Source organism: Dipodomys spectabilis, unplaced genomic scaffold (genome assembly GCF_019054845.1).
Source record: "Dipodomys spectabilis isolate Male_0828 unplaced genomic scaffold, ASM1905484v1 ptg000600l, whole genome shotgun sequence".
NCBI classification, from domain to species: Eukaryota; Metazoa; Chordata; class Mammalia; order Rodentia; family Heteromyidae; genus Dipodomys; species Dipodomys spectabilis.
The window spans coordinates 2,610,202-2,635,515 of NW_024871277.1; the positions used below are offsets into that span (position 1 = coordinate 2,610,202).

General features: G+C 36.9%; 1 protein-coding gene across 1 annotated transcript in view; it reads right to left on the reverse strand.

Annotated features, from left to right (window-relative positions):
• Bckdhb (branched chain keto acid dehydrogenase E1 subunit beta) overlaps positions 1 to 25,314 on the reverse strand; it is a 174,319-nt gene that overhangs the window by 41,782 nt on the left and 107,223 nt on the right. Inside the window, exon 9 of the mRNA XM_042671145.1 lies at positions 10,214 to 10,300. Within this exon, the coding sequence (XP_042527079.1) occupies positions 10,214 to 10,300 (87 nt within the window). The remainder of the gene's footprint in view (positions 1 to 10,213; positions 10,301 to 25,314) is intronic.

Consider the following 25,314-nt stretch of genomic DNA (forward strand, 5'->3'; position numbering starts at 1 on the left):
TTCACACCTGCAATCCTAGCAACTCAGAAGGCTGAGCTGTGAGGATCATGATTTGAAGCAAGCTTCAGCAGGAAAGTCTGTCAATTAATCACTAAAAGAGCCAAAGTGGAGCTGTGGCTCAAGAGATAGTGTTAACCTTGAGCTTTTTTTTTTTTTTATTGTGAAAATACCGTACAGAGGGGTTACAATTACATGGGCAAGGTAATGAGTACATTTCTTATCAAGGATTATTGCCTCCTGCTTTGTTTCCCCTTCCCATCTCCCCTCCCCCCCCCCACAGTTGTAAAGTTCATTTTTCTCCATAACGACTTGTGCATCTCATTGTTGCAATGGGTCCACCTGTATCCCTATTTAAACAGTTTGTTTTTGCCCTTCCCCTCCACAAATTATACCAACATCAAAAAGCTCAGGTACAGTGCCCAGTCTCTGAGCTTAAGCCCCAGAACCAGCAAGAAAAAAACATTCAACAACAAAAAATGCTATTGGTATCTTAGAAACTACCTGTTGTATAGTAAAAGCTAAGATACCATCAATAGTGAATTATCCTCCAGGCCGGAGCCCAATCATCCTCCCCTTAACTCAGAAGAAACACCCACATGTAGAGCACAGAATTGTAGCCTCCCAATACTTTCTTTTTTGCCAGGGCTGAGGCTTGAACTCTGAGCCTGGACACTGTCCCTCAGCTCCTTCATGATCAAAGCTGGCACCCCATTTCCGGCTTTTTCTGTGATTAATTTGGAGATAGGAGTCTCATGGACTTCCCTGCCAGGCTAGCTTCCAACTGTGATCCTAAGATCTTAACTTCCTGAATAGCTAGGATTACAGGTGTGAGCCACCGGACACCTGGCCCAAGTATGTTATGTTAAGGCTCAGAGTTCCCCTGAGCAAAAATAAATTAACTGATTGCAATGAGTCAAGCCTTAGTTTGAAAAAAGGAACATTTTAATTGAGATAACACAAAAAATCCATTTAATCAAAATCATTAGCCGAGAAAGGTATAGCTTTTTAAAAGGAAGTCTAAATCTTTAGGTTTTAAAGAATGCTTTTGATAACCACCATTACAAAATCCATATTCATACCATAGCACAATTATGATTATGCCATTGTTAAGAAAACAATCTTTACTATTTTATATCTTTTGATAGAATTGCTTTGCTTTCTTGATAGCTGGGTTTCTTCATTCCTTTCCTGAATCAGGGTTAATCCCACCTTCAAATAGTGCTAGTATAAAACACTTACATGTATGGACTGTTGGTACATGTACAGTCAGTCACATGATGTTTTGGTTTTCCCTGAGATGGCTGTACTTTGAGTGTGCTTTGGCATGCATATGGACTTTCACAGAAAAACTATAATTCTTTTCTCACCCTGCAGAGTCTTAGTATTATCTGAGTATCATTTGTGCTCGTGGGGACTTTTCTATGCTAGCAGGCAAAATACAGCAATGCCAGTATTAATAGATTAAAGCTAGAAAATGAGTTTGAGTGCAAGCAAGTCTGTTTTTCTACCCATACAGGTAATAAAAAATGGTACTCACATTTTATTTATTTTTTTTTGGGGGGGGGGGTCCAGTCATGGGGCCTGAACTCTGGGCATGGGCGCTGTCTCTCAGCTCTTCAGCTCAAGGCTAGTGCTCTACCACTTGAGCCACAGTGCCACTTCCAGCTTTTTTTCTTTTTGCTTATGTAGTGCTGGGGAATTGAACCCAGGGCCTCATGCATGCAAGGCAAGTGCTCTACCACTGAGCCACCTTCCCAGCCCACTCACATTTTAAAATTAGATAAAGCTAGAGGCCTGATACCAACAGAGCAAGCAAAAGGCTCAAAGTTTAAACTCGAGTATTAACAGAACAAAGTTTTCAAAAGTCCCTTCTTCTTTTAACACACCTTAAAACAAAATAATCATTCATTTCCCAATCAAATTGAAATTACCAGACATTTCTGCAAATTAAGATGACATCTTAAAAATTTACATTAATGATGACAAAGCCAGAAAATCAAAACAATTATAAGCTAGGTGATTTCTACTTACAGCTTTCACTTATAACCGCTAGTTTTCTTGTAATAAGTATTGATTATAATTTTCACAAGGGATGAAGTTCAAATTGAGCAGAAAACTCAATAACATTAGTTAACCCTTATTTTAATGTCTACTTTAAACTGAAACATGTGTCTGGGACTGCAGACTCATTCCTGAGAAGAGATAATGTCTCTTACAATGAAACACAAACTAATTTGATCAATACATTTCACTGTGCTAAATCACCCAGTTGAAATGCGCTTTCAGCCTTACAAACATGACTGTCTAGCAAGAGGCAAAACAAAGCAGACAGTTCAGTTCTGTTTTCCAGGACTGGCTTAGGTCATGGATAGGCTCTCTGCTGCCTAAAAGTCTTCTGTAAAAAAATGTAAATAAATTAGTTGTAATCTGACAGTTGTTAAAAGTGTTTCATAATTAACATATAGAAATTCAATATTCCTTTACACCCAATAAGAAAATGCAGTATTTTCAGTCAGTCTAACAAAGTCTAACAAGACTTTGATCGCGGCACTGAATCAAAACTACAACTCTTTTGGGGCCAATGGTGGTAGAACAACTAACGGTTTAATAAAATACCAGAATACCACTGGGAACAACTAATAGTTTAACAAAACACCAGAATAACAAAAGCTGAAGCATGTTTTGTCTGTCCACGGTGAGGTCAAGGGAAGGAGAGTGGAGGAATGGTGAAAGGAGGGGTGGGGAATGCAGTCAGGATACTCACTGTTCACGTGTGAAAATAGAAGCAGGTCATTTGAGGGGATAGGTGGGGTTGGGAGAGCCAGGGGAGAATGATGGAAGGGAGGGCATTGCTCAAGATGCATTGTACTCATACACTGACAAGTCGATTTGGAACTCCTTTGTGCAACCACTTAACGATAATAAAAAATAAAGGTACCAAGTCATACAAACCACTGGAGCTTTCAAAGAAAGGAATCTTTTTCCTTCGGAGAACCTATTTTACTAGTTAGTTTGTGGTACTTCCACAGTGAATATAGAAATACAAGCATGTTCCTCAGGCTCACAGAAAAAGGAGGTTCTCTGCTGGTTACTTGGAGATAAAGTGGCACAGACTTCCCTGCCCAGGCTGGGTTTGAATCAGTCCTCAGATCTCAGCCTCCTCAGTAGCTAAGGTTAAAGCCCTGAGCCATTAGGACCTAGCTTCTCCCACAGTTTTAAATACCAATAATAACTCTGAGCATTATTTTTGAGTTCTAATTATGTCCTATATTCACATACTTGTTTGTGCCAGTCCTGGGGCTTAAACTTAGGGAGGGGGTGGGGGGGCCTCGGTGCTCTCCCTGAACTTTTTGCTCAAGACTAGTGCTCTACCTTGAGTAAGAGTCTCATAGGCTTTCCTGCCCAGGTTATCTTTGAACCATGATCATCAGATCTCAAACTCCTGAGTAGCTATGATTTTATGTGTGAGCCATTGGCACCCAGCTGTAAGGTATGTTTTTAATATATTAAATGGGAAAAATTGGAATTTCTCTCCATACCAGTAGCTCTCCTGTGTCAAATCTATTTTCTCCACACACAAAAAAATACTTAATACTATGGTTAGGATCTTGCTCCTACCTTTCAGTCTTCAGTTTGCTACTCTGTAGCCATACCAACACCACTGTGACTCCCAGACTGGTGAATACCTTGTATGCCTGCTTACTTCCTTCTTCCTGAAATATCTACCCACCTTCACTCTCGAGACAATATTCAGCTTTTTAAGAGTTGACCTAGTGGTCACATCTGGTTTAGGTGACAGTCCTCTGAATGTTGTATCCTATAATTATCAGTTTATCAGTTTATTTCTTCTAATAAAGTCCAAGTGGTCTAAAATAAGGACTCCATTTCTTAGACCAAATGCCTATCTTGAGGCAAGAATGAATGATTATTCAGAAAATGGCCAGTGTAATCATCATACTGGAGTCAAAAATGGATGAGAGAAACATTACTGGGAACACAGGCTTGGGTAACCCAAGCTTTAGATCATTGACAAAAAGACATTGTTGTAATGAGAGGTGCACTGAAATGTTCAAGCAGAAAATGAAAAGAAAAAATTTTTTGATGAGTGTTTAAAGAAAACAATGGATAATACTGTGTCAAGAAATGAGAGGCAAAAGACAAAGGTAAGAAGAGAATTTAAAAGATCCAGAAACAAGGAGAAGCTGGTGGTTCACAGCCACAATCTTGGCTACTCAAGAGGCTGAGATCTGAGGATCATGATTCAAAGCCAACCTGGACAGCCCGTGAGACTTTACTCAAGTGATCTCCAATCAACCAGCAAAAACCTAGAACTGCAAGTATGGGTCAAGTAGAAGAGAACTAAAAGCAAAAAGCTGTGCAAGGGTGGAGGACTTAAACTCTAGATCCAGTATAGTCTCACGTGTATGTGCACGCATGGACACACACAAACACACACACACCTAACAGTGAAGAAACAGCTGCAGAAAAATGACTTCACTTTTTCAGAAGTTGTTTTCCTTAAACTGATGAACACCAACATACTCATTTCTACCTATCTCACTGTTTCCTGATAAAGTCCTTCCACACGACTATTTTATAGGATCAATTTTGCCTCTCCCCTTAGCAAGAAACAGGAATTTTGAGTCTGATGCCCAACAGCAGAATTGAGTAGCGATAGAAATGGTCAGCTACCCAAGCAAGGCCGGGGGAAGAAGACAGAGCAGGTGCTGGCAACATGGTCACATTTCCACTAGCAAGCAAAAAAGCTGACAAGAAAGAGATCAATCCAGGGTGGGAGGATGGCTGGGGTTGAATGCAGTCATAAAACCACCCTATCCATGAGGATTCCCTGGATAGTTTAGCCTTTAATCCCTATCTGTAGCCAAGGAGGCAGTTTACAGAACAGTCAATAGAATTCAGGAATAATTGAGTTTTTAAAAGGCCAGCCCATATCTGAATACTCTATGCTAACTGCTTTTCTGATACTCTGGCTCCATCTTTTAGCAAAGAAGTATACTTCTCTTATTGTTTTATTTGCTGTTGGAAAATGCTTTACACCACTGTTGAGATTTAAAAAAAAAAAAACTAAGATGACAAACTTGTAGTAAACTACTCATCCAATTATTATTTCAATGGTTTTCTCTGCTGAGTCTTAATTTATCAACATAGTTCAAACAAGTAAATATGGCCAAAAAAAAAAAAAAAAAAGCCCTCAAGACCATTCAGAATCTTTTTCTTTCCCCACCTTCAAACTGATGTTTTTAACACTTTGTACTTTGACAGGCTTCTGTGGCTCATGCCTGTAATCTTAGCTACTCAGGAGGCTGAGAACTTTAGATTATGGTTCAAAGCCAACCTGGGTAATGAAGTCTATGAGACTCATCACAAATCAGCAAAAAGTCTTAAGTGTGGTTGTGGCTCATATGGTAGAATGCGAGCTGTGAGCTCAAAGGCTAAAAGACACTCCCAGTCTTTGAGTTCAGATCCACAGTACTGGCACACATACAAACACACACACACACACAAAAACAACAACAACAACAAAAAAACTATCACTTTAAGAGATAACAACAAAAACATCCCACTAAATAAACCTTTCACACTTGACAGAATGAGAAAAGCAAAATTCCTTTTGTTGAAAGTAATGAAACTTTCCTTTTCCACAAGGATTTATGTAGTCCCTATAAAAAAAAAAAATCAAACGATTGGAATCTGATTACCTTGAAATATCCATATCGGTACGCACCATTTCGGAGTTTTTATTCTCAGAAAAGAGACCGCACAGAAAGGATAAAACAATGGTATGGAAAGTTACCATCCTCTCCAACTGGACTCTTTATTGCAAACTTATTGCTTCCATGTGTTTGAAAAAAAAAAAAAGGAAAAACCCTCAAACCTTAAAGCCAACCACAATCCTTAAAATTTTTGGCGCTTTTATTAAGCATTAACTCCAGAGAAATAAATTAATTAATCATTTTTATGATCTCACAATTCTATCACTCTGAAGACATCATATGGAAATGGGTAGGAAATTAATAATGATTATAGATTTCTAAGATGTTTGAAGACACCATGCTATTTAAAGTTGCTAAAATACCACAGGTCAGTTGGCCTTGGCATTTTTATAAAGCCTATGTTGAAAACTGCATTCTAGAACACATAAATCAACTTGGGGAAAGTTTAAATGAATGATATTAGTGATATTTTGGTATAGCCAAAAAAGGGCATTTTCTTTGAAAATCTGTAGTTACGTAAAGCTGAAAAAGGCAAGCATGACAAAAACTTATTTTATGTAGTTTTCTGAAACAACGAAATCTTTGCTTAACCTACCCCTTGAAAAAGTCAATCAATGCACTGCTTAACCTCTATCGTCTCTGCACCTTTCTACAAAATCAGGAGGCAAAATGTAGGACTCGAAGAAGCACTTCAAGTTTCGGTATGTGTCAAATAAAAGAGAAGGAAGAAAAAGCTCTCTTGCCCCAAAGTGAGAACAGATGGGAATGTAAAATTCGATGGAAGGAGACAGGGAAGCTCTGGACGGTGGAGCAAGAAACCTTTCCCAGAGGGGGCTGCGTGCGGCAGACCCCGGCGTGTTCTGCTGCCCAGCTAACCTCCACATGAAATGCAAGCAAAACGCAAAGCAGTGATGATTAAATGCTAGAGATTTAAATTTTGCCATCACTGATTTATTAAATAGTCATTTTAGTAGGAATTAGTGGGAAATATTTATAATTATATGTGCGGTAATCAACATAACTTAGTCAAATAAGTTTTATGGACGTTGAATTACTCCATGCTATGTTAATTTAAATGGTTTTAAATAAAATAAATGACTGAAAAATGAGCCACAGGCATAAAGAGACTTAGGATGTGGACAAGGCACTCCTTTTCTGATGGGAGAGCCATCTGCTGTAAATTAAAGAGCTATGTAAATAAATTATGACTACATTTTACATTCATTCTTTTCATATTTTATCTATATAACTAAAAATAATATTTCAATAGCAATTCCGAAAACATAGTAACACTGTAAAATATGTTCCTCTATTTCATATTTAATTCGAAGTAGCTTTAAACCCAAAAACTGTCGATGTCAAAAACTTTAAAGGATATTTATTGCCTCATGTACTAGCTTCTCTTCAATGCTATTTAATTTATAATTGAGTTATAATTTAAAATTTGAGTAAAACAGCATATTTCAGATTTTCAGGGACTCTCAGATTTTAATTTACCAAACCCCTGTAATTCTACTATTAGTAATCATTCTTGTAAAATATTATGGGTAATTTTGTGGTATTAACCATCGGATTATTGAAAGCTATCAACATCTTCAATAAAAACAGGTTTTGTAAACCAATTCCTTTTTAATCATTCTCACATAAAATTTAGACTCAATTGCTGCAACAATGACAATAACTCAACTCTTTCCCTAATAGTACCCGAATTTATAGATCATTCTTATTCATAACTTCAAACTTCTTTTCCTAGACAACAACAAAAAAAATGTCCTTCATGTATGTTTTCCTGCCACCCCAAAGAGCTTGCTTTCAGTATCTTAATAGCCCTTTATCTTTTTTGTTTTTACTCGTACAACATATACATGACAAAAAAAATAGAGAAATATGAAAGTGACTGCATGGCATATTCAAGTAGTTTCAGTTTCAACAACCCAGACTCTTAGTAACTTGACACAAGTTTCATTACAAATACAGAAGCAACGCCATAAGATCGGGCTACATGAAGCCCACTTCACTTATTTGAATATGTGCACAAAGCAATTATTGAAAAGCAGATTTTGTTATCCAGAGTGCTCAAAATTATACACAAACTTTTTACTGAAAAAAAAGAGGAATTTCAACTTCCTGGCTTTTATTCTGTATCTCCCTTATCAAGAGATAAAACGGACAAAAGGTAAATATTTGGGGATTTTTGTGCTCATTAAATTATTCTATAATTATTTTCTGCCCACTGTGCAAATAAACACAAACTAAGAAAACACCACAAGCCTTTTTCAAATTCATCCTCACATTAATAAATCTAACTTCTAATTACCCAAAGTATTAAATGCAGATTCCTCCTACAAATTTAATAGTATTGTGGTTCACTGGCTGAATAATTTTGCCATGGAAAACAACTTTATAATGAATCCAAAATTTCTATCTTCCTCTGGAGAGAGAGCAGACTTTGAATAAAGAATGCATATGTATATGCTTAACGTTCGCTCAAGATTCCTGGATGGGTTCCACGTCTGTGTGACTCTGAGCAGGCTAAGTCGAGCACTGTGGATGACAAATGCTCATCAGTGAAAGGAATACAGTTGATTTAGACCAGTATTCTCAGATGCCTGAAAACATCTGAATGCATTCTTGAACGTCTTTGTTTTGGAGTTTTCATATTACAATATACACATGATTATATGGTAGATAAATCTCTGTGACATCTTTTATCATCAACTGTGACAGAGCTGCAGGATCTGAGTTTGATACATTTATGTTTTTTGGTGTTGGCTAGTTATAATGCCTGTGTTTAACTCTTAATACAGTGTTAAGAGTATGCTTGGGACATGAGGCAGATCGTTCCATAAACACAAATGCACATAGTATGCAAAATCAAGACACTCAATCATCTTCCTAAGTCTTTTCCAGTTTGAAAACTAAGTCAGACTCTACTGCAGAAAATTGATGGAGAAAAATAGTTCTAAGCATATTTAGAGAAAATAAGCTGCACAGGGAGTATGATTTCTAATTCTACTTACATTCTAATAGAAATCTTTTTACAAGTAGACCAAATGAAAGTTTTGATAAAACAAAACACAGCAAGGCTGTCATGTCTATGAGCAGTAACCATTACAGCTTCCAATGGTTCAGTACACTATGTATTAACCAGGATTCAGAAAAGCTGGTTTCTTTTCCCAGCTTTGCCACTGGCTTGGAATAATATCTTAGCACTCGAGTGACTCATTCTTTGAGCCCTCATTTTCTACAGCTTTAGTACACTAATTATTCTACTCAATGAATAAAATATATAATAAATACCTGATACACCACACTTAAAAGATACTAATTGAATAAATAGAAAAACAACTTATCTATAAAACACCAGTGACTGCTTTCCTTGTGACAGTATAATTTTCAATCAAATACAGTTATGGAGTATTTTGATCTAGTTTTTTTAACATTATGGTTAAATATGCTTCATATTAATTTTAAAATGTAGGTAATTTTGTTCGTTAGTCCTTTAAAATATTCTTCAAGTAAAAATCCTTCTTTATTTTTAAAATTTTAAAGATATTTTTGTGACTACTTATCAGAATTTCATTCTTATGATTACATATTACAGTTTGTATAACAAATTATTAAGTCACATATTCAAAGGAAATTCTCTACTTACATGTACCTTAGTAATTAAAGCACCTGACACCAGTAAAGAGAAATATAGGGTTTGCAAAGTGAGAAGATAGTCTGAATTTAAAACACGTGTCCTTTTCATGTAAAACACGTTTTAATTTAAATGTTAGTGATAAAAACTTTAAATGATGTATGTCACACTGTGCATTTCAGAATCAACCCATTTTATACCAGTTTAAGTTTATTTTTAAGTTTGTTAAAAGAGAACCATCAAGTTAAAATTAACACAGGAATAAACGTTTAAAAAAATCCAAAAAGAAGTATTCAGGAATGTTTTCTTGATCTGCAGTATCTTGAAAACAATTTTTAAAAGGAAATTTTTAAGTTATTTCTACACCATTGCCAATAACATCATAAATTTGCTTATTAAGTAACTTAATGAATTATTTTAAAATTTTCTTATTGGAATGAAATTATTGACTCCTGATAAGCTTCCCTTTTAGAGAGTAAAGGCTATAAAAATCTAACATCAATTTCATAATCAGCTCAACTTCATAACCTTCACAGTTTTTTTTTAAAGAATTAGATTGAAACTTAAGAATGTTTTCTTTTCCTGTTAACCCAGCAGATATAACTGAAGTCATTCATTCAGTAAACTCATTTCAAACTTTCTTCTTCCCATAAGGGATTTTTCCACTCGTATTAATTTAAGACTTCTTTTCTAGAAGGTAGAATTACATGATTACGTGAAGGAGAGCACAGTGCACATGGAAAGTGCGCATGTGCAGAACGTACATTGGTCCACTGTGGCAAGTCACTTTTTCCCTCTGTTACAGCCGCCCTGACACACACGCAGGTCACCCTACCTGGACGGTGGAGCTGATCTCGGAGGCAAAGCCGCCTGTCAGAGGAGCCTCGTGACTGATAAGGAGTCGCCCCGTTTTGACCACAGACTGAAAAAGAAACAGGCATTCTGATATCGAACAGAACATGTATCTCAAGCATATGCTGACACTTCCATTCAATAATAAAAAGAAATTATTTAAATGCAATGAATCACACAAAGCCATTTATTAAGCTTATGCTTAATAAATTCACAACTCCCTCTCAGCCAGCAATTTTCTGAATTTAATACTATGAAAATAATGTTCAATGTAGCTTATCATCCCAGTACAAAACACAGATTTATAATTCTATGTGGCATGTCATTAAATGTGCAACTATTTTAGCAGATATTGGGGGGGGCTTTATGAATGAAATAACTTTTCATTATTTCATACCTCAAAATCAATTTTTTTCTTCATATTATTACTTTAAGAGTGAAAGTACTTTTTCGTTGGGGATAGATTTCCATATAGATAGCAATTGTTTTGGGAACTAGAGCTTGCAGAAAAGGAAAAGACAAAAAGAGCATGAAAAACCCGTAACAAAGCAAAAAGGTCGAGCTAGCAGATACTCAAAGAAGCTTCCAGAGAAAAGTAAGAAATGAGGCTGGAAAGGTGGCTCAGTGGTAGAGTGCTTGCCTAGCATGCATGAAGCCCCTGGGTTCGATTCCTCAGCACCACATACACAGAAAAAGCCTGAAGTGGCGCTGTGGTAGCTCAAGTGCTCAAGTGGTAGCCTTAAGCAAAAGAAGCTCAGGACAGTACCCACGCCTTGGAGTTCTGAATTCATGCCCCAGGACTGGCAAAAAAAAAAATACTAAAAGGAAAAGTAAGAAATGACTGTGGAAGCAGAAGGGGCTGACTTTATTCAAGGTGAGCAAGAATCTGCTAAGTGGCCATGGCTCTATTTTAATGAAGAAGCCATCACAGTAAGTATATATGCATATGACTACTCACACTGCATAATTTGCTAAGTACAATCCAAAGGTAGACCTACGGTATAACAGAGGACGTCATCTGGGTTGGGAGGAAGAACTATTAAAATCAACAGCAAGTTACAGCTTGTAATGTACTGCACTGTATTACCATAGGGAAGTGGCCATTTCTTCCCTACGTTTGTAACAATGTGTGATCACCTCTTTTAAAGTCTATGTTACTATTTTAGGAATATAAAATTAAATCTTCCAAGAAAAAGTAAGCATCAAGAAGAAAAGATTTAGTTCATTCTAAGCAGTTAAGACTTCAGAATTTAAAAGGTATGGTAGCCACTGGAGCCAGCAGATGTTAAACCCAAGATATGGCCAGAAGCCATACAAAAATAAGTTATTACATTTACCAAGAAAATAGTGATGGAAGAACATAAAATTTTATGAACACCTTAATGAATTCCATCATAGCTCCAGTGAAACATTACTACAGGTATTTTATATATTATGACTGTTCATTCATTGTGCCATTTCCATAAATGAAATTTCAATGTATTTAGAAATATAAATAACAAAAACATTACACAAGCAACAAGAGACACATATGTTTTTAGTGTTCTCTAAAAGACATTCTTTTAGCCAAGTGCCTGGGCCTCCTGCTTGTAATCCTAACTATTCAGGAGGCTGAGATCTGAGGATCATGGTTCAAAGCGCCAGGCAAAACAGAAAAATCCATGAGACCCTTACCTCCAATTAACCAGCAAAAAGCCAGCCTTGAGCAAAATAGCTAAGGGAGAGAGTGATGACCTTGAGTTCAAGCACCCAAAAAAAAGTCTTCCTTTAAGGTGAGGCAATTTAAATAATAAGACCTCTCTTAAAGTTCTTAAACCCAGAACTCTGCCAACATGGAATAGATGAGGAGTAAGTGAGCCTCCATCCATCTCAGACAGATGGTGCATCTTAAAGTTCTAGCCCATAAAAATAAGAAACCTGTCTCAAAATGTTGCTCTTAGACTAAAACTCTACTCTAGAGTTTAGCCCTGTGGAGTGAACTGAGAATGTCCCAGGACAAAAGCCTCCTAATCTGGGGCTCCAGAAACACCATAACTACGAGAAAGAGAACCACAGGCCCTCTGTGCACCGTTGGGCAGGGAACTGCTAAACATACAAATGTACTTCAATACCATTGAGTGTAGGATGTTTGAGTCCACTGCTAAAATAAGTTGCAGCACAATGCACTGTCATTTTTGTGTGGGGTGGGAGGGGAACCACAGCAGAAGGTGCCCCAAGAAACACATCTCACCATGTAGGTGGAGCCAATCAATACAGGTATCAAAGAAAGTCGAGTTCTTCAACACTTGTCTGTGCCATACTTAAAATTGCCATTCTCAAATGAGTTGCACTGACAGACACAGAAGGAGTTCTACCAATTTCTAATGCACAAGGAGCTAGAAGGGACATACGATAGAAAGTAATCGCAGTGGGTTTGTGGAAACTGACACTTTACACAGCAAGTAAGAGGGATGTGGGAAGAGAAGAGTCAGGGTAATAATCGTAAAGACCTCACCATCACCCAGAACACGGCGTGCATTCTCTCAGCCGAGGATTTTATGCTCATTGTTTGTTTCAACTCAGAAAGCACTTAAGTTTCATTTTTGATTCTTAAAAAAATCATCTCTTATTTCCAAAAAGTATAAAATGCATAACATTGATATTTTAGTCAGGCTCTCGAAGAATTTTCATATATTGAACTGTCTCTAAATACAACTCAACACTGTTGAAACATAAAATTCTATTTAATATATGCTTTTTATTCACAATTTTAATTTACTAAAAGTCCTTAAGATTACTTCTATACCATTTTAGAAATAAACACTTTATTAATACTGTGATGACTTCATTAAAGTTTATAAAACTAAAGGACATTACTCTTTCTATTATTTGTATTTCAATTTAAGAGATCATGAATAAATATATAAATTATATTATAAATCTATTATATTATAAAACAACACATATATTGTTATATTTATAATATTTATTCATATTATAAATATTTCAAATACAATATAATATATATTATATATTAGTGCCTGCACTGGGGCTTGAACTCAGGGCCTAGGCACTGTCCTTGAGCCCTCACTCAAAGTTCATGCTCTAGTACTTTAGCCACATCTCCACTCATAGCTTTTTGCTGGTGAACTGGAGTTGAGAGTCTCAAGGACTTTCCTCCCCAGGCTGGCTGTGAACCACAATTCTCAGATCTCAGCCATCCTGAGTAGCTAGGATTACAGGGCTAAGACACCAGCACTTGACTAAATTATATAAGGTCAACGTAGACAAAATGACATATATAACTATCGGGAAATCTCCCTAACCAACTTGTAACATTTGGGTGAAATTTAATAAATGTTAATATGGTGGTTTTCAATGGGTAGGGCCATTAAACTTTTGAAAATAAATAACTACACAGATACAAATATTCATACTACTTAAAAGTTTGTTTTCTTGGGAAAAAATGTTTTCAAGTTGTCAAGTTTCCCTCTGAGATAAATGTATTTCTCCACTTGAAAAAAATGTTTAAGAGTTTAAACAATTTTCAATGTGAAGCTGAACCAATCAAAGCCAGGAAAGATCACATAAGGCCGGATTTTCCAAGATCTCTGCTCTTCCAACTTTTGCTTCTGGCTTCTGTTCCACGGTGCATGAAGCGCCGAGGAGTTCCAGGTGACAGACGGCACCAGGGACAGTGAAGCCAATCACAGACAGCTATAAAGAACTGTTCTGTGTGTCATCTACCCTCAACCAGAAAACAAAACAAAACTTTGTTCTTCTCAAGGGTTTAAAAGTCCCATCAAATAAGCTTTCAAACAGCCCCAAAATGGCTAGGAGTTTTCACACTTCCAACACATTCTTTCCCAAGCATATCCGTGAAATCCCAACAGCAAACACAACACATAGCAAGCAACACCAATACCACAGCAGCCAAACTCAGATGGAACTGTGATGCCAATCTGCTCCTCGTTTGGAGATTCATTCTATGACTTTCCCCACTGTCCACTTTCTGCACACACATCTTTATCACCGTGACAAATGAAAGCTGTCTCTTCAGAATACCTAGCACGATGTTTTGAACCTGACAGACACTTCAGAAACATTAACAGATACAAATCTATTATCACAAATGCATGTCACCCTTTTTATTTCTTTACCCTATTATAAAATCCATGTTTTAAGGTATGAAAGTGTGTATTTCAACACATCCTAGAATAATTGTTCAGAATAATTAGAATTATTTAGTTATAACAGAAGACTTAAAGTTGATACTTTAACATAGCTTTTCAGGTTTAATTTGAATCAATCATTAACAGATTCACAGACATCAAACTTGTACATACCTACTGGTACCCTGTGATCGTTCACCATGTGAGCATAGATGGAGCTTTAACAAGAAGACACCTGGAGTGATGCAGAGCTGTTGAGTTACACACTTTGTGCAAATGATCGCACAGACTTTGGCTGCCCAAATGTCGAACATATGTTTTAGTGAATATAGCCTTTAAAGGTTTTAACACAATCCAACCAGGAAAACTATTAAGCTGTCATTCCAGGGGAAAATGATACAGACAGGGAGACCATTTAGCTTGCATGTGCCTGGTAGGGCATTCAGAAAGTAATATATGTAACGTTTCTTACCATCTCTAGCACAATTTTCTCCCTTCAGACAAATGAATCTTACCAACAAAATTTGGCAACTATTTTCACTGCTGAGAAGATATGGTAAGCTAGACCATTGATAGCACTGTTAACAACAGCTATCTAAATAAAAAGCTAATGAAAGAGCAAAGAAAACAGCAAAGCTGGCCTTCATTAGCTACTCAAATACATTAAACATTTACAACTAAGGGTTAAATCCCAACACACGTTTTGTTAGCTAATGGAATATATTAATCCATAATTATGCAATCTAGAATCATTAAAGACAGGGTATCGATCAACTTCACATGTCAATGCAAATAGATTAGAAAAGTATTTTAAAATATTTTCATGTTTGGGTTGGCCAAATATCTTTGATAAGTTAGCCAGAAAACCCTGACAATTATTCCCAGGCTGACAAATGCATTAATCCATGGCTAATAACCACTATGAATGGGCAGGACTCCACATCTGACTGGCCAATGACACTCCACGGGACAAATACCAAGGTTACAAGAAAAAGAACAGTCCGAGCTCCACAGAAAGTTCTGGAAAGTCTAATTTGGCAAGAATTTTGATGACAGGGTTACAAATATTTTAATATCACAGGAGAGTGGTGTAAACTGAGAAAAGCTAAATCCTCAGGGCTTTATCACCCATGTGGAAAAAAGTAGCTAAAGGAGCAAGCAGAGCACAATGAGAACCAAACCAACTCAAAAAGAAAAATAAGCAAATAACATGGACCCAGAAAGAAATGTTAGTTAAGTTTTCAGATCTCAATGATTTTCTCTTTCCTCTATTATTTATATGATCACAGTTGAAATACCAAAGAAACTAAGAAAATCCATTTGACAAGATTAGACGTGGTATCTTTTGAAAGCTACTTCAAAATATGCTAGGTAGCGGGGTACCAATGCCTCATGCCTATCCTCCTAGCTACTCAGGAGGCTGAGAGATCTGAGGATTGCAGTTCAAAGTCAGCATGGGCAGAAAAGTCAGCGAGATTCTTATCTCCAATTAACCACCAAAAAAAAAAGGCTAGATGTAGCGCTGTGGGTCAAGTGGTAGAGTGCTCGCCTTCAGCACACAAGTTCAGGGATAGCATTCAGGCCCAGAGTTCAAGCCCCAGGACCAGCACAAATAAATATCCAGATAAATCTGTTTCTGTTCCTCAGCCGCCCCTTTCCAGCTTGTTTTCTAATACTCCCTCTGCGCTCTGGGCATGTCAGACCACAGGCTATTCCATAAACTGAATTTGACCCAGGGTATGCTGCCTCTGACTTCTTTCCCCAAGCAGGCAGACATCCCTCAAGACCCCGCTCATCCAACCACCTCCTGCCCAGTGTGGCCAGCTCACAACACACACCCTCTTTTTCTATCAAAGACTACATTTTCTCGTAAAAATTTTGAGATCACCAATAATGCCAGGATATTCTATCACTCCTAAAGTCAGGATACAAGGACAGGGCTCCAAGCGCAGGGTTGGAGCAACACACAATGTGTTTCTAACACTGGGAATTCATATCCACCCGAGAACAGCCCTGCAGAGGTGTGCTACGAGCCTCTGAAGGCCTATTTATATTGTCTACTGCACAGGGCATACACGTTTTCAACCGGGCCTGACATGCTTGTTGTATCGGGACTTCAGGACAAATGAGTGTATTATGAAAGAGAGGTGATTTGAAAAGTCCATTCGTATATTCATTTGTTTCTTTATCTGGGAAAATATTCTTTGAGGGGAGAGGGGGTACTGGAGCTTGAACTCAGGGCCTGGGCACTGTCCCTGAGCTTTTGAGCTCAAGGCTGGTGCTCTAGCACTTGAGCCATGGCTTTACTTTCAGCTTTTTTTGTGGTTAACTGGAGATAAGAAGAGTCACATGGACTGTCCTTCCCCAGCTGGTTTGAATTTCGATCCTCAGCCTGCTGAGTAGCTAAGATTCCAGGCATGAGCCACCAGCTCCCAGCATCTAGAGGAATGATGCTATTTGCTGAATGTAGGATCTCTATCCCCCTCCTTCAACAGACAATAAATAAACCATTCAAAAAAAAACACCTCATTATCAAATATTCCGTGCCCAATAAAATATATGATGCATAATTGTGCATATGGGTGCTTAATGAATGCTGTTTACGTTGTTCACATTCACTCAGCAGGAGGACATGGTGATTTCCATAAACCACTCCCAAGCCGCCAAAGTCTGGTCCCTTTCATCTCTTAGGAAAGGACAATAATGCATCTAAGACACTGAAAGTGCAACCCTAAAATTCAAGCAATTATAGTTCTGATTCTCACTGAGATCTGCCCTGGCCGATTATTCCCACATAGTTTTTTATCAGCTTTACAATAAAGTATGAGCAGTATAACACATGTTTCTGTTTTTAATGTATCTTTTTTCAAATACAGCATTGTAACAAATATATAAACACAAGGATGGGCAGGAACATGATATATTTTCCTTTCTTATTCACAAAAGACCAACATGATTATAAATAAAAGCATCATACTAAACTTGCAGGCATTAGTAGACATATGAACAAGCAAAACCAGGCACATGAATGTGGCTTCAAAGTTTCTTGCTGATGTTTTGTTTGCTTTGTTAGTTTAAACACCATGCAAAGTATTTCTACCTCTAGCTAAACAACATTTTTTTTCTTCCAAAACTACTTTCTATTGAAGCAGCAATTTCTCAAGCTTTCTTTTTAAATTTTTATTCTTATTCCTTTCTGATCATCTCAGAGAGAAAAGCAATAGTTGAGAGCTAAAGAATGCCAACTAAGGAAGTCTGAGTCAGATTCATAGAAACCAGAAAATCACTGTCATCACCACCTTACTTTAGCATCTATATAATTTCTCAATAAACTTTGAATGCTGTATAAATGCTAAAGGTCATCAGTTCACATTAAAAACAAACTCTAGTCACTCACATGAGCTAATACTTGGGGGAGAGGGAAGATGAGTTAACTGGGTCTCCAAAGGGTGAATAATATGAGTTCCCACAGTGCCCTAGGGCAAAGCCTGCCTAGAAAAGAAACTTAAAGGCTGTTTTAAGTAATCATAAAACACAAGGAAGACAGAATGTTGGTATTTAAAACATCAAGGCAATTGTTTTAAAAAAAAAATCGACATATTTGTTCCTCTCTAAAAATAACTGAAAAAACTGAATTTTTCTCTCTCCTAAAACAAACAGGAATTACTAATATCTTCTTATAATTTATAAGTCTCCATTTGGCAAAGCTTTGCTCAAGTGTCGACAAAGGGGGAAATACTAGCCTGGCCATCGTGAGAGTGCTAACGGGTAGAAACTGACATCATCCCTTGCGCTCTGGGCTTAATGTGAATAATAAGAAAGTGACCCTAACCAAAACCAAGGTTGTCAGCCAGTTACATTGTACACTGCTGTTTTAAGCACGTATCAAGGGTACAATTTTCCATAAAGCCAGCTGGTTCCCTACCAAGGTAATACTTCTCTAAGGAAGGATCAAAAGCATAAACACTGCTACACTTCTGTATCACCATGGATAAATGCTTTGATTTCCTAGAACCCAGTCCAATTCTATTGGAGTAAATGGATTTTTAGTCAATTACGAAACAAAATTCATGTGTAGTTTCTAATACATGGGCAAGTCTAAAAATCTTTTGAGTCTTTTTTTGGCTGTGACTCAAAAAGGACTGCAGTAAACCTCAAAGAATGTTTCAGAAAAAAATTACACATTGAATATATAACCAAGATGGCAGATAAATTATACAAATTTCATACTTTTATTAAAACCAAGATCATGGGGAAAGTTATGCATATGACAAGTGGATACAGGAAAAGAAGCCTTTTAGCAGAAATAGTAGTATTTGTCCATGAAACATTCATTGATATTTTTTTTTCATAAAGGAAATAAGGACACAGAGACAGAAATCTCAGTCAAAAATTATATTGGTAGTCAGGTGCCAGTCAGTACCTATATTTCATGAGATCTGAGGCTTTGAGGATCATAGTTCAAAACCAGCTCAAACAAATCCAACAGACTCTTATCTCCAATTAAACAGCAAAAGGCCAGAATTGGAGGTGTGGTTCAAGTGGCAGAGCACCAGTTTTGAGCAAAAAAGCTCAAAGAGCTTGAAGTCCTAAGTTCAGGTAGCAGTACACACACACACACACACACACACACACACACACACACACACACACACACACACACACACACACGTGTGTGTGTGTGCACGGGTACGAATTATACTGTTAAAATTTGTAACTGCTTTGTTGAACAGCAAAAAGAAATTTAATATATATCTAATAAGAAAAGTGGGGAAAGGGTTGAGTTAGGAGGAGTGGGTTAGAATGTTGAAAGGGGTGACATTATTGATCAAGAAGCACTGTTTTCAGAAACTGCTCTGTTGAATGGCAACTCCTTTGTACAATTATTTAAAAATAATAAAAAAATAAAAAAACTTGTTAGTGAGAAGATATCACAATAGTAGATGTTCAAAATATTCAATACTTAAAACAATTTATATCTATATTTAAATTCTGGGTTTTTTCCCAAGGGGAAAAGATCTTAAATATTCTTTGTAAACCACAAAAGTATCAATGATTCTTTCGTGATTGATTTGTAATTCTCTATTCTGTAACATTTTATAGTTTAATCCTTATTGACTTACATTATTGTAAGAAGTTGGTCATTTTGTATTACCTATGATTAAAATTATTATAAAAGATACCATTGCGCATGAATGAAAATGGTCTGTCACCCTAATACTTTTATTATACTTTATAACATTCACAATAGATCATATAATTATTTAAAATAATTTTAGAAAAAAGAATGTAGTGAAACCTCACCCATTAAAGTCACAAAACAATTTAAATTCTGGCAAGGGTCAAGGAAAATCCCCTTCGTATTGCTACAGGCAACATAAATTGGCATCACTTTTGAGAAACATCATGTGTATATATTTATCAAAAGCTACTAAATGCGCTGTGTCTCTCTCTGATCACACAAAATAATACTCATCCAAATGAATTCCAGGAAATGGAATTTATGGTTTGGTTTTTCTCTTTTTTTTTCTTGTTTGTTTGTTTATTTGTCTCTGGGAGGGTAAAGCAAGGAGCATAGAAGTGGAGGGACAAAAGATGAGCATATGCAGCAGTGGTAGTACTCAGTTGACAAGCTGAAAAGGAGCTATCCAACTTGTGGGCATGGACGGAGGAAAACACTGGGAGGAGAGAAAGGAAGGGTTGACACTGCTCAGAAGGGAACATAATCATTACCTGACGTGAAATGGTAATCCTTCTGTATATCACCTTGTAGTAATTTTTGGGGGTGGGAAAAAAAAGAGCTAATAAATGATCAGATCCCTGGAAAAAGGAAACTCAAATCTGAGCCACATTACTCTCAGGAAAGAATCCAAAAGATTTAACTGACAGGGTTACAAGCTCAAAACAAGTCACGTGTTGGCATTTGTATGTGTCACCAAGGCCAAAAACAAGTTCAAAAACACTTAACAAACTTGTCTTCAGAGCCACGGCCACACACTAAGGGCCCTAATACTACATCTGGACATGGGCAATTCCAATTATCTTTAAGTAGTTGTACAAAGGGGTTGCCGCTTTAACAAAGACAGTTTATGAATACATTGCATCTTGACAAATGCCACCCTTTCAACATTTTCACCCATCCTTCTCCTTCCCCACCCCCCAGGTGACAATCCAAAAAAAGCAGTTTATCTAGTTTATTCATAACCAAAGAAAAAAATCCCAAATTAATTTCTGGTGAGTGCAGAGGCTCTTTCACCAGGGCTGACTAGAGTATGAATAGTACATAAATAACCTTCCTTGAACTAATAAATTTTAATATATCCCCAACTATTTCCCTTACGGACTGACAAGTTATGTGAGTGTTTGCAGCCTGCAAATCAGTACTACTCTGTGCATACGTATTCACCGATGTGTAGTATTGGTTAGTGAATCTTTACTTCAATTCTTAGTAACTAGAAATCAAGAAAATGATTTTTAAAATGCCACACTCTGACCCCACTTTGTATCCAGGATAAACAAAAATGTAATAGGAGAAACTTTTAGAGTAACCAGTATTTGGACAATGCTTAGGATTTAAAAGTATCAACAGCTGCTCCTGAAAATATATTTTTCTTTTACTTTGATCAAATGATTATTTATGATCTGATTTCCTATCTATATTTGAAATTTTTAATTAGACTGTGCTTTCAGGTATATAATTAAAGCTTAACAGTAAAAATAAATGTAATTCAGCAATGTGATTCAAGAATAAAGTTTTATTTTCTGGATAAGCTATAATTTATTGTATCAGATTTCAATATTACCTTAATTTTCTTTGCAGGGTGTTAGAGGGAAGAAAAGACCCTATGCTTGGCACTATGTGTCTTCTTTTGTTTTTTTCTAGGGCTGTTTTCTATTTATAAACTAGTTTGGCAGGCTTCGTGATGTTCTTAACGATTCTTTATATTTAAGGGTATGTTATTTTGTTCAAATGTATGTATATGAATCCTTTTATCTAAGATCAGAGATTAATATTTTTTATTTATTCAATAAATGTGACATACAAGTAATATATTAAAAGACATAGGTGGGCTGGGATGTAGCTCAGAAGCACAGCACTTGCCCAGCAAGTATAGCATACTGGGTTCGACCTCCAGTACCAAAAAAACAAAAGACAAAAAAAAAAGACATATATCATAATTAGTGGAAGCTTTAATCATTCAAAAATAACCCAAAATAGAATGCAAACATTGGATGGATCTTGTTTTTTGATCGAATCTGCTATTCTTCTTTTGATTGGAGAATTGAGTCCATTAATGTTTAGGGTTATTTCAGAGAGATGTGTCATGTTTCCTGCCATTTTCTTGATTTCTTGCATTTTGGTGTATTTAGTATTTTCCTCTTACTGTTTCTTCCCCTACCTCACTCTTAATTTGTAGGCTAAACACTGGATTATTGATTGCATTCTTCCTCTCTTCTCCTCTTCATTTGTCTATCCTTTTGGTATTTTATTTTGCTGATTGCCTTTCTAAAGAATTATACTATTTGCATTCTCCCCTGAATCTACCATATTTCGAGTAATACATTTATTTGTATACCCATGCCTATCACCCAGTGTATATCCTTGTAAGTTTATAAACTAAATCCAGCTCCCACATATATGGGAAAGCATGAATCCTTTGTCACTCTGGGACTGACTTACTTCACTTAATGTTGTTTTTCCAAGTCTTTCCATTTCTTTGCAAATAGTACAATATAATACTTTCTAATGGATAAATAAAATTCCACTGTGTATATATACCATGTTTTCTTGACCATTTTATTTTAATACTGGCACTGGGGCTTGAACTCAGGTCTCCTGCTCTCACTTAGCTGTTTAGCTCCAGGCTGGTATTTCTACCACAGGAGCCACACTTCCACTTCTGCCTATTTGCTGATTAATTGGAGATAAGAGTCACATGGACTTTGCTGTCCTCAAATCTCAAGCTGGATTTCAGTAGCTCAGACCTTTAATCCTGGCTACTCAGAAGGGCTGAAATCCAGAAAAGTCTGTAAGTCCATCTCCAACTAACCAGCAAAAAGCTGAGTTAGGTAAGGCTCAAGTAACAGAGCACAAGGCCATTTGAAGACAAAGCCCTGAGCTCAAACCCCAAAATTAGATCCAAAAAAGAAAAAGAAAACAAACTCATTAATATACTAAAATCATTCTTTAAATATTTAACTAGGCACAAAATAAAAATATAAACTCCTTGTGTACAAGTAGCTCATATATGTCCATAAACCCAAGAAATTTCAAGGTACGTATCCAATAAAGGCCATCATGATTGTAAGGCACCAGTGGCTCATACCTGTAATTCGAGCTTCTCAGGAGCTGAGATCAGAGAATTGAGGCTCCAATCCAGCCTGAGCAAGAAAGTCTATGAGACTCATTTCTGATTAACCACAAAAAAGCTAGAAGTGGAGCTATGACTCAAGCAGTAGAGCACCCACCAGCCAAGAGCAGGAAGCAGAGTTCAAGACCTAGTACAAACACACACACACACACAGAATCAGTGATTCTATTCATTTAAATCACTCCCTTAGTCTTAGATTTTGAGAAAGAGGCAAAATGAGGTGCTAGAAGAGCCATTTTATACTGTGTCAATTACAGAATTTAAGTATATGCATATATGTATACATAAAATTTTATATATATATATATATATATATATACTATATCAAACATAATCCTGATACTCCATATGCTAAAAGAGAAAAGTTGCCAACAATCTGGACAGAAAATGACTAATAAAGCTGGCAGACTGGGGCCAGAGCTATGCTGGGCCTCCTCCATCTCTACCTGCCTTGCAGATAGGACACATCTCCACCCCCCACCCCACCCCACCCCCATGCACCTTCCAGCTGTAATGATCTTACAGTGAAAAACACATGCAAATAAACACATGGAAACAGGCAAATAAAACAAAGCATAATTAGAGGCAAAATGATAAGTCCTCTAAGCACAGCTTGGAAGAAAGGGCTTGGATGAAGTTTGGGAGGCGAAAAGTATGAAGTAGGTGTTTATGGATTAGCTTCAGCTGCAGCAACAGAAGTCCATGAGGACCACCAACCTTGCTCTTCCTCTAACTCAGGTCAAAGCCCATCATGGACAAATGTCCTTGCTGGGTTCTTATTGTTCACATTCCTCACTGGATACCTGCTTAAGAGATAACTGCCAACTAAGAAGCCAAGAGCCACACTGGCCTGGTGTTTGGTGAAGCTTACAACCACCAAAGCAGCCTGCCCTGGGTGCTCCACAGGCCCTCATCTTGAGCCTCAATGTTTCAGACACAGCTTCTGCTACCTTAGAACATTTTAATAAGCAGAACTACAAGCCAGTGTTGAATAGATGATATTTGACAAGGTTGACTTCCTTTTGTTTGTTTTTAAGGAACAATAAAGTTCCCCAGCAGGCTTTCTCTGGTACCTTCTAAATCTATTACCAGGTCTTTCTGTTTGTAGCTAGAGTTGTGCTGGTTTTCTGCAGGTTAGACCAATCAAGATCTCCAGCACCTAAAAGTGTGAATCCTTGGCAGGTGAGATGGTTCTTCCCCTTATGCACGTGTCTTACGAAAAGGTGGCCAGGAACTGGGGAAAACAGGACTGTCTCCAGTCTCTGAATACTTCTGGGCTTTTAAGGGAAACAGTTCCTCTTAGAAGACACTGTGTTTTCAAGTATGAAGGAAGAAAAAATATCTATGGAAAAACATATAGTATTATATGTATAATGAGTATATATAGCTATATACTATATATATGTGTATGTATCTGTATATGTATCTCTCTCTCTCTCTATATATATATATATAGTGTGTGTGTGTGTGTGTGTCTGTGTGTAACTGTGTTTATAAAGGCAACAGACTGAAAGTAAAATCAAGAGAGTTAAGACTGTAAAGTCAAAAGCAGTTGAACACTGGTGGCTCAGGCCTATAATCTTAGCTACTCAGGAGGCTGAGATCTGACAGAAAAGTTGTTAGACGCTCCAATTCATCTCCAATTAACCAGTCAAAGGCTGTAAGTGGAGGTGTGATTCAAGAGGTATGGTGCCATCTGTGCATGAAATAAGTCAAGCAAGTCAAGCAAGGGTAAAGGCCCTGAGTTCAAGCCCCAAGGTAAAACAATTTTTAAAAAGCAAACAAAAAAACAAAATGAAAAAAAAAACAAAACAGAAGCAATCAATCAGCCAGTATGGATATTTATCCACTTATCCAGAGTGTTCCTGAGTCTCAATACATAATCATTTATCAAAGGGTTAAACGTTACCACTTTTCCCTTTTTCAAAGTAATCTCACATCAACAATGCAAAAAACAAGTGTAACTATAGGAAAATTACTGTTAATAATGTAGATATTCATATGTATAAACAATTATAGAAACTATAAAATATCATCCGGAAACTCCTGGATTTTGAAGACAAACCATCCACGGTAAGTACGTAAATTTGAAAACATCCTTTCCTGTTACCCAGTAATTGTCTAATTAGAAGCCTCTGTTTTGAACTACAATGCTATTTTTAAAACTTATGTACTACATGACAACTACATTTATTATGGCTAAATATTATTATGAATTATATATTGTTTCTGAAAAGCTAAGCTGGCAGGAGATGTCACTCTTCTATATTTAGTTCAGAAAGCATGACTAAACTCAATACAAGAAATTACCAGATCTTACTAGCACCAAAAAGTTCCATTCAACTGAATCAAGGAAGTAAGACTATTTTCTTTACAAATAAAAACTGTAGCATATAAAAACACCTTTATAGCTGGGCACTGGTGGCTCACGCCTGTAATCCTAGCTACTCAGGAGGAGGCTGAGATCTGAGGATCGCGGTTCAAAGCCAGCCCGGGCAGGAAAGTCCGTGAAACTCTTATCTCCAATAAACTACTAAAAAACCTGAAGTGGCGCTGTGGCT